Here is a 15,548-nt window from a genome sequence, read left to right on the forward strand (position 1 = left end):
TTAATTTGACTTTCCAATTGATATGCAGATTTCCTTTACCCCATTGGCACCAATGACATAGGTTTTAAACAAGAGGAATGAAATCCAAAAAACGGAATAAGGAGTTAGGAAGCATGCTGAAAAGGAGGGCCTCAGAGGTAGTGACTTTAGGAACACAGCAAGTGCCATGTTCTAGTTAAAGTAAAGATAGCAGAATATATTGTATGAACATATGGCTGTAAAGGTGGTGTAGGGGGGAAGGTTTCAGATTCTGGGGCACTGGAGCTGGTTTTGAGGGAGGTCGGACCAGTACAGGTTGGTTGGATTTCACCGGGGCACGACTGGGTTGGGGGAGGGTTTAGATTAGATTGGCAGGGTGCTGGGAACTTATTCTGATTCCCTGTTTAATGCCATCCCCAACAGCACCACTGCAGTTTAGTGGTCTGTATTCCATCCCACAAATATCATTTTTCCCTTGGTATTCCTCAATTCCACCCACACAAATTCTACAATATCTGAGCCAATATATTTTCTTAATATTGTGTTTATATCCTCTTTAACCAGTAGTGCAACTCCATCACCTCTTCCTTTGTCTATCCTTCCTAAATATTGACTACCCGTTTATTTAGTTCTCATTGCTGGTCACCCTGCAGCCATGTCTCCTAATCTCAACTATGTCACTCTCATTTAAATTCATTCACTTGCATGATTAACTGATCCATTTAATTTAGAACACTCAGTGCTTTCAGGCACAAAGCCTTTGAAGCCTTGCCTTTTCAACGTTCCATATCACATTCCCAGTTTTTTTTTACTGTAACCTTGTTTGATTCCAGCCTTTGATTCTTCTGCCTATTATTTACCTAGTTCCCCTTTCTGTGATTTATTGTCGTCCTTGATTTTCCTTCCCCTTGCATAAGTTCCCAGCGCCCTGCCAATCTAATCTAAACCCTCCGCCAGTCCGTCCTGCCCCGGTGAAATCCATCCAGTCTATACTGGTCCGACCCCCCTCAAAACCAGCTCCAGTGCTCCAGAATCTGAAACCTTCCCCCTTACATCACCTTTACAGCCATATGTTCATACAATATATTCTGCTATCTTTACTTTAACTAGAACATGGCACTTAGTGTATTCCTAAAGTCAATACCTCTGAGGCCCTCCTTTTCAGCATGCTTCCTAACTCCTTATTCCGTTTTTTGGGGCGGCACCGTGGCTCAGTGGTTAGCACTACAGCCTCACAGCGCCAGGGACGCGGGTTTGATTCCTGCCTCGGGCGACTGTCTGTGTGGAGTTTGCACATTCTCCCGGTGTCTGCGTGGGTTTCCTCTGGGTGCTCTGGTTTCCTCCCACAGTCGAAAGATGTGCAGGTTAGGTGGATTGGCCATGCTAAATTGCCCGTAGTGTTCAGGGGTGTATGGATTATAGGGGGATGGGTCTGGGTGGGATGCATCAAGGGGCGGTGTGGACTTGTTGGGCTGAAGGGCCTGTTTCCACACTGTAGGGAATCTAAAAAAAATAAAAATTTGTCTTTTTTAAAACCTATGTCATTGGTGCCAATGTGTATACGACCACTGGCTATTCATCCTCCGCATCCAGGATGTCCTGTAACCACTCTAAAATATCCTTGACCTTACCAGCAGGGAGGCCACATACCATCCTGGAATCTCATTTGTACAGAAACTTAGTATGGACAAACACAATGAATTGTCCTGCTCTGTTGTCAAATGGCTCGACACAGCACTCGGGGACAAACTTTCCTATTGATGGAGTGATAGAGAACCAGGGAAAGCAATGGTGATAAGTTAAAAAAAGATTTACATAGCAAGTGGTTAGTGTCTGGAATACAATGCCCAACAGTTTCACAAATGCCTCTATTTAACCTGCTACTAAGTGGAAATTGGATTATTATCTGAAAAGGCATGTTGCACAGAGTTATGGAGATAAAGCAGCCAATTGTGAGATGTGACTTATTCTATCAGAGAGGAAGTACAGATACAACAGACTGAATGCCCTTCTGTGCTGTAACCATTCTACGAAAGCAGTTGGGTTAAAATACAAGTTCAACTCACTGATTTCTTTCTTTCTAGTACATTATGATTAGAATATGCTTTTCCTCTGATACTGCCAATAAAATCAAGTTAAAAACCTGATCGGGTTACAGTTCTACGATTTCTCATGCTCACAATAAGATATACAGAAACTGAGTACTTACATTCTCAACCAAGTTTTCAGTAGATACAGTGCAAAGGTTTGTGGAACTTAACAATTTCACTGGGAAATAATTTAATACCAGTTGATGCATGAAATGGAAACAACTTGTGGCTGCTCTTCTGCCATTCAGAATGAAGGACACAGGTATAGGCAATGCATATCTAACCTGCGCCGTGCAGATCTGGAAATGCAGGATAGTTTGCAAATGTACTAGGATGAAAAATGTGCTCATTTTCTTGGAAATGACATTGCTAATGGTGAAACTGAAACCATTAGTTTATTATTACTGCCGGATATCACCACATTTATGTCCATAATGAATAGTTTAGGTGTTCATTAAATTTAAAAACATTGTTTTATTAGCAAGGTGCATGTTTTAAATGCCACAAGAATAATATTTCAAAGATGGTATGAATTAACTAGTATTTAAAAAGCACAAATTCTAAAGGTACCACTACAGTCTTACGATACCTACCTTGAGGCAGAATAGTCTGAGTCAATCTGGAACCAGCTGCTGGTGCAATAGTGTTGCACTGGATATTATATTTTTGACCCTCAATTGCTAGTGTATTTGAAAGACCCAATAGTCCAAGTTTTGCAGCACTGTAATTTGCTTGCCCAAAATTGCCATATATACCAGAAGATGATGCAGTCATAATAATTCTGAAAAGAAGTGACAAATTAATTTTGTTGTTTCATATTGTGAATTTTTGTGGAGAATGAATCAAGTGTGTAGTTCAAAATGAGCACCCATAAATTCTATAAAGATCAAGCTTTGATTTCTTTTTTACCTGCCATACTTTTGGTTCTTCATGTGATTCCATGCAGCTCTTGTGACCTTGAATGAGCCCCTCAAATGAACTCTTTGAATTAAATCTTAACAAAAATATATTTTTTTAATTACTAGCCCAGTAACAAACATGTAATTAAAAAAAAGCAAAGGTAAAAGAGCTGAAGTCAAAGGAAGTCCTAACCAATTTATAGAAGGCTACGATCAGTGGAGAATTATATTTGATCCCGTTCCCCCATTTCAGGTCTGAAGACTAAAATTTTAGATCTTTTCAGCAAAAAAGGAGACAGCCTAATCATGAAGCACAATGGTTCATAATACAAGTAAGTAATAGAAAAGGTAAAAGCAGAATATTACTTTGCATTGAATTATGGGGAAAGATCAGGGGAACTTAGATTCAAATTGCTGGTGCTGCAGTAAAAATGGCTTTTATGATTAATAATGTGAAGTTCTTTTTGCAGACAGTGATTATCCCTGGAATGATCTTAAAATAGAGTACTAGATGTGAGGATTCAATCTATGCATGTGATGCCATGAAGGGGCCTGGGAGGGACTCTACGATCTTGCTGGGTGCATGACGTTTATTTGTATCTTCCAAAGATTTCATCTCAAATAAAATTAAAAACGAAATTGAAACTTTCTGACTGAATACGTAATGGGCCTCACTACTAAAGATTTTGATTTTAACTTTAAATAGGGGTGGCATGGTGGCTGACTGGTTAGCACTGCGACAATAGGGTGCGGGCCTGGGTCAGGGTGGGATGCTTTTCGGATGGTCAGTGAGAATTCAACAGGCTGAACAGTTTCTTTCCATGCTATAGGGTTTCTATGATTTTATGAATTCTACATAGCCAACCAATCTTCAATTAACATGATAAGACATTTGTCACATATATTTAACAAAATACAAGTACAACTTTGATCTCAAAAACAACTAGTTTATAAAGTAGGATCTACTTAATATCAACCAATAAGAGAAAAGTTTATACAAAGATCCCACAAAAGCATCAATTGATCCACAAAGTTACGCACTGCTACTTAACAAATTTCATCCAATTAAGTGAACAGTCATTACGTTGATACATTGCATCATAAACATATAACTGATAATGAAACTCTCAGCTCACCCCAATCCAAGTCGCTTATTCTTGCAAAGGAACGATCTCTCAAAATCCTGAAAAGATTAAGATAATGGCATTTAAAACAGAGATATGCACTAAAATAGCAATAATGGCTTTACAATCCTGTGACATCATTCTGGACTCGAAACATTAATTCTGCTTTTCTCTCTACAGATGCTGTTAGACGTGCTGTGTTTCTCCAACACTTGCTGTTTTTGATTGTTTCAGATTTCCAGAATCTGCAGTTCTTTGTTTTATTCTAATACTTGCAAGTGGTCATCAACTACCTATGTAAATAATGAATTTTATAAAATTTCCTAAAATACTTAGATGAAGAAAACCAAACCTGAAGATATCAGCATAAAGCCAGGCCCCATCCTTCAGATAATTTAGGCATCAAAAAGTCTCCAAGATGGCTAAGATTCACCCAAATTTAGCCTAAGAAATAGAAACAGGAGAGGCTGCTCAGGCCCTCGTGTCTACTCCGCCATTCAAAAGGTTCATGACTAATCCAACATTCCTCGTGTCCACTTTCCTGCATTTCCCCATTACCCACAATTTCCCTAATGATCAAGAATCTATCTATTTCAGCCTTAAATATACACAAGGACTCTGCCCTCACAACTCTCTGAGGCAAGGGATGCCAACGACACTCAACTCTCAGAGAAGAAATTCCTCCTCGTTTCAATATTAAATTGGTGCTCCCTTATTCTATGACTACGTCTCTGGTTCTAGACTCTCCCAAGTGGAGAAACATACTCTCAGCATTTACCCAGTTCCTTAAGAATCCTAAAAGACAACTTTGGTAAAAGTGTTAAAGGTTGCATTTGGAATGACCACAAGGAAGATCATCAGGTAGTAAAGTTCCTACGTAAAATGCCTGCCAGTGTTCCCGGAGGAGGCTGCACGGCATTGTGGTGACTTGTTATTGACCTACTGAGCCTTCTTTTGCAGAACATTTCAAGTCATACTTAAACGATTTATCATCTTCGATGTTCACTCACTGCTGGGAAATTCAAAGAGGAATTTCAAAACATATTGGTACACCACTCAAACTCTTGGAAGAACTGAAGGTACATTCATTACAGAAATTTTGAGACTTCATCTAAAAAGAACAAATGCTGTGCTGCTCTACAGGAATCACCAGGAGAAAATCCTTCAATATTTTGCTAGGTATTCTCTTTGGTCTGCAGTATGAATGGGAGGAGGACATAAGGTCAGACAGAGCACAGCATCTATTACAAAACAGAGGAAGAGGCTAAGCATATAAAGCATATGCTCGTCCAACAGAACCACCAATGTGACATTCAAGATCTTGCAACAAGCCATTGTGCACCACCCAGTCCATTCCATGCCATCAGTGGAAGTGAATGCGTCAAGTCCCACATATGGCTCCACAAAAATTGAATCTAACAAACACTCAATGACAAAAGTGTAGATTACAAGATGTAGAGCTGGATGAATACAGCAGGCCAAGCAGCATTAGAGGAGCAGGATGGCTGACATTTAGGGCCTATGCCCTTCTTCAGAAATCGCTGAAACAATTTTAACCGCACTGCGAAGCCATCTGCGGTTCCTGCTATCTCTGAAACAAATATGTAGGTGCATGCTAAAGCACCTCCAGGCTTATTCAAAATACACTCATTTGTTTCAGTCTGTACTAAAATCCAGCTTTCAAACAACAATGTCTTCTTATTCTAAAATCTCTTTTCACCTTTTTGTCTAATTAATCTATGGTTTTTTGAAGGATTAGAGTACGTGAACTTTTTTTTAAAGAAATTGAATAAATATTGTACTCACCCAGCATTGTTAACAACAATATCTGCAAAAAAAAAGTCAGAGTCTAGTTTAAAGTGACTGTAATAATGTGGGAGTCTATTTGTGAAAGTAACTTATCAATACATGAATTTTATATTAATATTTTTGAATTTTTATAATAAAACTGTAGCCGCGGATTCAGCTTTTAATAGTAAGCACCCAGCTCTAAGCCCATACCTTCTCAAAGAAAGAGATTTGGAAAAGCTAGTGTTTTTGTTTATGTGGACATCCCCAAACAGAAATCACAAAATTCACAGGCATACACAGCAAGCATTTCGGAAAACAAAACGCATTCTAGCCTTTACAGTAAACAGTTCAAGTAGGATAGTAATAAGTTTCACTGCAATATTCAGGGCCTTTGTAAAATCATCCTGCATAGTTTTGACCTCCCTGTACAAGTTTTAGGAGTGCAACAAAAATAAACTAGATTGATACTTGGAATTAACAGATTGATCTTTGTGGGGAAGTTGATTTTTTGTCTCAGAACTGAATCTCACCAGAAATCACTCAAGAATTAGTTTCATCAAGTTTCATGAAGGGTTTCCTTCATGAAATTCATCCAAATTGAGTTGTAAACTTCCTTTACAATATTACAGTTCCTCTATATCCCAGCAATCTAGCTCCAAACTGCACAACCGAGTTCTCTCTCTTCCCTCCTGCAGCAATGAGCCGTGATAACATTCTTTTACTTTTTGTAAAACTCCAGCATTGACCAGGACCCATCCTCAAGTGACTTAGCCAGAGAGCTCTACACGATCAGTGACAAGATCCCTCGCAGACCTGTGCAGCTCTGCCACTATTCCCCTGTCCATGCACTGATTGCACTGGGCCCATAGGGCTGACCACAGCCCACTCCTTAGTGCAGAGCACTGGATCTATAACCCTGACTGCTGGGACTGGTAACAAACCATGCCGAGCCCCTGGATTGATACTGGAGATTGCCTTTGACCTAATGTGTCAGGACCCACTGCCTGAACGATATATTCTTACAGTCTTAGAATTTGAAGCATGGCCATTAGCTTGAAGCACATGCAGTGTCTTTAGCGAATATTATACTGGCACATGATGCAGATGTAAGAGTACAGAACAATATACCGTACAAGAATATGACAATCACCTTGCCTGATGACTGCTGACAACCATAACAAACTACTTGGCTTTGTGTCTGTGCTTAACAGTAAGGGCAAGACAGAAATACTGAGAGCCTTTAAGGTCAGACTCAGGAGGCAAAGCACAAAAAAGGCAAGGCACGGATACCATAAGCATCCAGGTAAACATAAAGTGAATGGGCACTAAGACAGCAAGCTAGTGGCACTGATATACAGCTTTGTCCAGTCCATGTGCTGGGTGCCCATCCCTAGCTCACATGGTATGCTCATAGCAGCATTCCAAATAGAAGTGCCAGTGTGTACCGAAGTGCACCATTAAAATACTAGGGTGTATTATAAGTGGTTCAGAGATGTGCATAATGATACAGTAAGGCTGTTGTTAAATGCCAATGTTTGTGGACATACGGTGCATATGATCGCTGACTATGGAGCATGCCCTGAGATGTTCATAATCAATGTCCAAGATGAAAATCCTGAAGATAAAGCATCAAGCTAGAGTCACCAGGCACTCAGTCTAACTTTATGTTGGGAATTTTCAGCATCTATTTTTCATCTGACAAGTGGGGCAATGGGAGAGTGCATGTTTATGAGGTAAGATTAAGTAATAATGAGGGTGATAATAAGCAATAACTGTACTAATAGGACTTACGCCACTCTCAAGCAAGAAGCTCATCCCAGTCTCCAGGCCTTGGTTGGAAATTGCAACCTTTTTGATCTCAATATTGAGAAGGGTGTGGCTTAATATTTCATCAGATCTGCTGAAATTTTTCATCATAACTCACACCTTTCAGGGCATGGGAAGATCATGCCGTAGGTCTGTATTTCCTACTGTGTGGAAGAGTCCAAGATGATCTCATTAAAATATAAACATTATTTAATAGGATGTCCAAGGTGGATACCAAGAAAATATTTCCTCTGGCTAAGGAATCTAGAACTCGTAGCTGACACTTCAGAATAAGAGAGCTAGCCATTTAGGACTGAGATGAAGAGCAACTTATTCACTTCATAAATGACTCAAAGATATTTAGATACTGAGGGAATCGAGATATTGAACACAGCAGAGACAGTAATTATCAGTCATGATCTCCTTGAGTGGCAGAACACATTTAAACCATCGCATATTTCTTCCACTTGTTCTGTATAAACATTGTATTAATGGATATTAAGGGCTTATTCCTCCCCTTATTCCAGTCAAATTTCAATTACTGACATTATATCATAAACCCACATGGTCACCTGTTCCTCAATAATTTTATTTTTCAGGTTCTAACATTTATGCACGAGCACTCTAATGTCCGGTCTTAGTCTATTTCATATTTCTCCCATTTGATGTTTCCCAACTCTGAAATACTTTGTCTCTCACATTCCTATGAACAGTATGATAATAAGGACCCAGTAAACGTGGTGTATCTCGATTTCCAAAAGGCATTCGATAAGGAGCTGCACAAAAGGCTGCTGCGTAAGATGCAGGTGCGTGGTGTTACAGGCAATGTTTTAGCATGGATAGAGGATTGTTAACCAACAGGAAGCAAAGAGTCAGGATAAATGATTGCCAACCAGAAAAGCAATCAATGACTAATAGGCCAAGCACCATCTTAGGAGTACAAAAGCTGATGTTTCAGGCCTAGGCCCTTCATCAGAAAAGGGGGAGGGGAAGAGAGTTCTGACATAAATAGTGAGAGAGGGGGAGGCAGATTGAAGATGGATAGAGAGGAGACCAACATGTAAAAGAGGTGGCAATGGAGCCAGTAGAGGTGAGTAGGTGGGGAGGTAGGAAGGGGATAGATCAGTCCGGGGAGGACGGGCGGGTCAAGGGAGCGGGATGAAGTTAGTAGGAAGGAAATGGGGGTGCAGCTTGAGGTGGGAGGAGGGAATAGGTGAGAGGAAGAACAGGTTAGGCAGGCGGGGACGAGCTGGGCTGGTTTTGGGATTCAGTAGAGGGAGGGGAGGTTTTGAAGCTTGTGAAATCCACATAGATGCCATTGGGCTGCAGGGTTCCCAAGCGGAATGAGTTGCTGTTCCTGCAACCTACCGGTGGCATTGTGGTGGCACTGCAGGAGGCCCAGGAGTGACATGTCATCTAAAGAATGGGAGAGGGAGTTGAAATGGTTCATAACTGGGAGGTGCAGTTACTTATTGTGAACCGAGCCTAGGTGTTCTGCAAAGTCGTCCCCAAGCCTCTGCTTGGTTTCCCAAATGTAGAGGAGGCTGCACTGTGTACAGTGGATGCAGTAAACCAGATTGGCAGATGTGCAGGTGAACATCTGCTTGATATGGAAAGTCTTCTTGGGGCCTGGGATGGGGATGAGAGAGGAGGTATGGGGGCAAGTGTAGCACTTCCTGCGGTTGCAGGGGAAAGTGCCCGGTGTGGTGGGGTTGGAGGGGAGACTGGCCTGCTGTGTTCATCCAGCTCTACACTTTGTTATCTCGGATTCTCCAGCATCTGCAGTTTCCATTATCAGTGACTAGTAGTTTGCCTCTGTGCTTAGTGTTGGGACTGCAACTGTTTACAATTTACATTGATAATTTGGAGTTGGGGACCATGTGTAGTGTGTCAAAGTTTGCACATGAAAGATGAGTGGCTGAACAAAGTGTGCAGAGGACACAAAGTTTGCAGAGGGATATAGATAGCTTAAGTGAATGGACAAAGATCTGGCAGATGGAATACAATGTTGATAAATGTGAAGTTAGCCATTTTTGTTGGAATAACAGTAAAAAGGACTAATATTTGAATGGCAAAAAATTACAGCATGCTGCTGTGCAGAGGGACCTGAATGTCCTTCTGCATGAATTACAGAAGGTTGGTTTGCAGATACAACAGGTAATTAAGGAGAAAAATAGAATATTGTCCTTTGTTGCTGGACGGATTGAGTTTAAAAGCAGACAGATTATGTTACAGCTGTATAGGGTGCTAGTAAGGCCACACCTGGAATACTGCATGCGGTTTTGGTATCCTTACTTGAGCACGGATGTACTGGCACTGCAGAGGGTGCAGAGGAGACTCTCTCTGTTGATTCCTGAGTTGACAGGGTTGGCTTATGAGGACACACTGTGTAGACTGGGATTATATTCATTGGAATTAAGAAGAATGCAGGGGAAGTTATAGAAACTTATAAAATTATGCAGGGAATAGATAAGTTAGAAGCAGGGAGGACATTTCCACTGGCGGGTGAAACTAGAACAAGAGGGCCATAGCCTCAAAATTAGGGGAGCAAATTTGGGACTGAATTGAGGAGGAGGAACTTCTTCACCCAAAGGATTGTGAACCTGTGGAATTCCCTGTCCACTGAAGTAATCAAGGCTTCCTCATTGAATGTTCTTAAAGCTAACATAGATCATTTTTTGAATAGTAAAGGAATGAAGAGTTATGATGAGAGGGTGGGTAAGTGGAGCTGTGGCCACAATCTTATTGAATGGCGGAGAAGGCTTGAAGGGCCAGATGGCCTGCTCCTAGATCTTATGTTCGGTTCTTTTATTTCTCTGTGATGCTTCACCCTAACACACCTTTTCCTACCAAACCATCAGTTTAAATAATTTCCTACAGCATTAGTTAACACCCCTTCAAGGTCATTAATGACAAACTTGACGCATGGTTCATTCTCCTTATCAGGTCATTTATTATATTAGGTATCTGTCAAACCACTTACCTATTCTTCCATATGTATCCAGAGCAGTCTGAACGATCTTTTCACCTTCTTCCACAGAATCTGCAAATCAAGCAAAATCTTTTGAGTGAAAAGCAACACAATGTGAGACACGCAACATTCGAGGTGTGTTAAGAATTCTTTGAGAGTTCTTAGAGCTCTGAAATTATGTCAATATTCAAACAATGCCAACTGACCAATCATCAAACAAAAATGTTCTCAAAGTCTGTTAAACCAACACTGAATACATGCCAATTTATCTAGATTATCTCCTTCAAACAATATGTCAGCTGCCTAACAAATTAAATGAATTCTTGTTTCCAAATCCTTATTCAAATAGTTTATCACGATTCAACAATTTTAAATGGAGACTGAAACATTTGATCAAGCCAGTAGAAATGCATTTTTAAAAGATGAATTTGACTAAAAGCTGTCAAAACTCATTTTCTAAATCAATTCCAGAGACTTTCTGCATGGCTTGCATGTAACTGAGAAAGGAACTGAAGTGCTACAGTCCTGCACTGGCATCTAGTGGTGAATGAAACTCAATGAAAAGTAGAGGGAAAGTTTATCCAGTATCACAGTAATTTACAACTCTGGAACCTCGATCAGTTGGCACATCTGGTTGTACCTGTTCTTTGCTAAAGCAACCCGAAAATAATTCAATCAACCTCTAGATCAATATTACTGCACCAGTGACTACTTTAAATATTTATTCACTTTCCCTTATAAGATGCAACTTACTTTGACACACAGGGATTAGACAGAGCATCCCATATTCCAATTTATTGGCTAAAGACATTCCTCCAAACACATCATGTAACAAGGTGTAGAGCTGAATGAACACAGCAGGCCAAGCAGCATCAGAGGAACTGCAAAGCTGAGGTTTTGCATCTGGACCCTTCTTTATTTTCTGAATAAGGGTCTAGGTCCAAAATAATAAAACGTGAGGCTGGATGAACACAGCAGGCCCAGCAGCATCTCAGGAGCACAAAAGCTGACGTTTCGGGCCTAGATGCTTCATCAGAGAGGGGGAAAGGGTGAGGGTTCTGGAATAAATACGGAGAGAGGGGGAGGCGGACCGAAGATGGAGAGAAAAGAAGGCAGGTGGAGAGGAGAGTATAGGTGGGGAGGTAGGGAGGGGATAGGTCAGTCCAGGGAAGACGGATAGGTCAAGGAGGTGGGATGAGGTTAGTAGGTAGGAGATGGAGGTGCGGCTTGGGGTGGGAGGAACGGATGGGTGAGAGGAAGAACAGGTTAGGGAGGCAGAGACAGGCTGGACTGGTTTTGGGATGCAGTGGGTGGAGGGGAAGAGCTGGGCTGGTTGTGTGGTGCAGTGGGGGGAGGGGACGAACTGGGCTGGTTTAGGGATGCGGTGGGGGAAGGGGAGATTTTGAAGCTGGTGAAGTCCACATTGATACCATCAGGCTGCAGGGTTCCCAAGCGGAATATGAGTTGCTGTTCCTGCAACTTTCGGGTGGCATCATTGTGGCACTGCAGGAGGCCCATGATAGACATGTCATCTAAAGAATGGGAGAGGGAGTGGAAATGGTTTGCGATTGGGAGGTGCAGTTGTTTGTAACGAACCGAGCGGAGGTGTTCTGCAAAGCGGTCCCCAAGCCTCCGCTTGGTTTCCCCAATGTAGAGGGAGCCACACCGGGTACAGTGGATGCAGTATACCACATTGGCAGATGTGCAGGTGAACCTCTGCTTAATGTGGAATGTCATCTTGGGGCCTGGGATAGGGTGAGGGAGGAGGTGTGGGGGCAAGTGTAGCATTTCCTGCGGTTGCAGGGGAAGGTGCCGGGTGTGGTGGGGTTGGAGGGCAGTGTGGAGCGAACAAGGGAGTCACGAAGAGAGTGGTCTCTCCGGAAAGCAGACAGGGGTGGGGATGGAAAAATGTCTTGGGTGTTGGGGTCGGATTGTAGATGGCGGAGTGTCAGAGGATGATGCGTTGTATCCGGAGGTTGGTGGGGTGGTGTGTGAGAACGAGGGGGATCCTCTTTGGGCGGTTATGGCGGGGGCGGGGTGCGAGGGATGTGTTGTGGGAAATACAGGAGACGCGGTCAAGAGCGTTCTCAATCACTGTGGGAGGAAAGTTGCTTTCCTGCTCCTCTGATGCTACTTGGCCTGCTGTGTTCATCCAGTTCTACACCTTGTTATCTCAGATTCTCCAACACTGGTAGTTCCTACTATCTTTCCAAACATCTCTCCTTCTTAGCAAAAGTAGGAAATTGATTTAAATGTTTTACCCATTGTCCATTTAAAGGGAATAATTTTTGTTTCTAAGACTCATAATTTTCTAAAACCTCTTGAATGTCCTCAGCTTTCTCTGCTCTAGTGGAGATTGTGCCAAAGTCACAAAATTCTTGTGGAGAGTGTTGGGTAGGAGGAAAGGACAGGAGGGAAGGAAAGAGAGATGGTGGCACACCAGTCATGTCAATGGACTAGTAATCCAGAAAACCAGACTACTGTTGTGGGCATTTGAGTTCAAATCCCACCATCACCTACTGAATTCTAAGTTTCACCAGCTGCAAATAACCTTAAACTAAAAGTGAGTCTCAGTAACGGTGACTATTAAATTATCACTGATTGTTTTAAAAGTCCATCCAATTAACTAATGTCCCCTAGAGAGGCAAACCTGCCATCCTTATCTGATCTGGCCTACGTGTGACTCCATAGCAATGTAGTTGATTCTTAACTACCCTCTGAAATAGCCTGACATATGACTCAGTTCAGAGGCAACTGGAAATGGAAAACAACAGCCTGACCAGTAATTACTACATTCCTTGAAATAATTTTTAAACTGGCATCAATTATGCTGTGCATTGTCCATGGCTTTCATTTCCTTGCTATAACGGGGCATCCAATGCTACAAACAATGCAGGAACCAATATCCTACATACTTCACATAAATTAATCAATACTCGCTTGCTGTCATATTCTGTGCTACTATTAAGACCTGAAAATGTTATTGATTTTATTTACCTGAATTCGGAGTATTTGGAAATAGTTTTTGAACTTCTAGATTCACTACACTTCAAAATCCCTCTGTTAAATATATGCTTCACCCCACGTTTTTAATCCTACAATACAGTGCCTCATACTCTGGTGACAATTCATGATAATATTACTACTATTTGAATATTTAGGGTTCTAAAGTGGGGGAGCCAATGTGTATCTTTTAAGTTTAATTTGTTTTCAGCACTGTGCACATTAAGAAAGCAAAACTTATTAAAAATACAAAAGCTCTAGAGCTCAGTAATGATAAAATCACAGCTGCGATATTGTAGGGTTGAATCTATTGTTGCAATGAGAAGAGATCATCCTCCACTGAGGCATGAAATTTAGTTTCACAAATGCTGTGATTACTGCATGGCATTTACAAGTTCTTTAATATATTGTTGGTGATAAAACATTTAGTGGGGAAAAACAAACAATTAAACTAAAAGCAACAACTGACGTTTAAACCACGAAGTCATAAGAGTTTGAAAATATGATCAAAAAAGGGGAAGAGCCAAGCCTGGAAACACAATAGTAATATGATGCATTTCTAAACTGAAAGGCGGGGAAATAAAGTTGAACATAAAGTACCATAGTTAGGCACAGCTTTGCCGCCTTTAGCCCTTATCTCTTGCACCACTCTATCAGCAGCAGAGGAGCTTTTGCCTTCTCCTTTTATGTTACCTCCAAGGTCGTTCACTGTGAAAAGAAAATAAATTAGAGAAATAACTTTGTAGTCATGCAACATTTTATTTCTTAAGAACACGTGAAATTCTGGCATCATGTTTAGAAACAGAAGTAACCAAAACAATCTTTTTACCCTGCTCCACAGTTCAATGTGGTCTGGGCTGATATCCAGTTAACTCCATTTTCCCACCATTGGTCCATATCCACTGATATCTCAACCAAACAAACAGCACGACCAAATAATAGAGAGGGGATTGTGTTATGCTTTTGTTGTTGGACTAGCAATCAAGAGGGCCAGGTCATGTTCCAAAGAAGGGTCAGCTTCCTGCTCCTCTGATGCTGCCTGGCCTGCTGTGTTCATCCAGCTCTACATCTTGTTGTTTCTAATGTTCTGGGGACCTGGGTTCAAATCCCATCGCAAACGGTGGAATTCGAATTCAACTACAAAATGGAATTATGAATCTCATGATGACTATGAAACCATCGTTATTTGTCATTTTAAAAAAAAACTTGATCTCTAATGCCTTGCAGAGTAGAAAACTGCTATCCTTACCTTGTCGGGCCTACATGTGACTCTACAGCCACAACAATGTGGTTGACTCTCAACTGTCCACTGATATGACCTTAGCTAAAATTATTAAGAAGTCTCAAAAAGAAGACGCCAGACGGACCACCTGGTATCATTCTAGGCTTTGTAAACAATAAAGACAAACACAGCCCTGAGAAGAGCTCCTTACCACAATATGGCAGCAAGTGCCAAAACTGGATGAGCTATCTCACTGACTAGTGAACCAACAGCCTGACATAGTCATACCCATAGAATCATATCTTGCAGGTAATATTCCAGTCAGCATCATTACTATCCCTGTGCACGTCCTGTACCACTGGCAGGACATGCCAACCAGGCACTCTCAGGAGGGAGTTGTTCTGGAGTTCTCAAAACTGACCTGTAACCCCATGAGATCTCCTGGTTTCAGGTCAAACATAGGCAAGGAAATCTCATGCCTGCTGAAGAATCAATTAGCCTCCAAACTGAACATGGCTCAAGGCCACGTACTGTATTGTGGATGGAGGACTTCATAGCCGATCGGTAAAAGTGGCTTGGCAGTACCACCGCTGGTTGGTTCCTGATGATCATGGCTGAAAGACTGAGTCTGTAACTGGTGGTGTGGGAACCAGTGTGAAACTC

The 15,548-nt window shown here is 41.5% G+C and overlaps 1 protein-coding gene across 2 annotated transcripts in view; it reads right to left on the minus strand.

Annotated features, from left to right (window-relative positions):
* Positions 1 to 15,548, minus strand: part of hsd17b4 (hydroxysteroid (17-beta) dehydrogenase 4) — a 123,162-nt gene that overhangs the window by 95,859 nt on the left and 11,755 nt on the right. The window contains exons 3-8 of one of the 2 annotated variants that reach the window (XM_048527664.2): positions 14,264 to 14,371; positions 10,673 to 10,732; positions 5,899 to 5,920; positions 4,105 to 4,151; positions 2,979 to 3,063; positions 2,663 to 2,850 (exon numbers count right to left, since the gene is read on the minus strand). In XM_048527664.2, coding sequence (XP_048383621.2) covers positions 2,663 to 2,850; positions 2,979 to 3,063; positions 4,105 to 4,151; positions 5,899 to 5,920; positions 10,673 to 10,732; positions 14,264 to 14,371 — 510 coding nt within the window. The remainder of the gene's footprint in view (positions 1 to 2,662; positions 2,851 to 2,978; positions 3,064 to 4,104; positions 4,152 to 5,898; positions 5,921 to 10,672; positions 10,733 to 14,263; positions 14,372 to 15,548) is intronic. The other variant, XM_048527665.2, reaches the window with a different exon arrangement.

This window comes from Stegostoma tigrinum, chromosome 3 (assembly GCF_030684315.1).
Source record: "Stegostoma tigrinum isolate sSteTig4 chromosome 3, sSteTig4.hap1, whole genome shotgun sequence".
Classification (NCBI taxonomy): domain Eukaryota; kingdom Metazoa; phylum Chordata; class Chondrichthyes; order Orectolobiformes; family Stegostomatidae; genus Stegostoma; species Stegostoma tigrinum.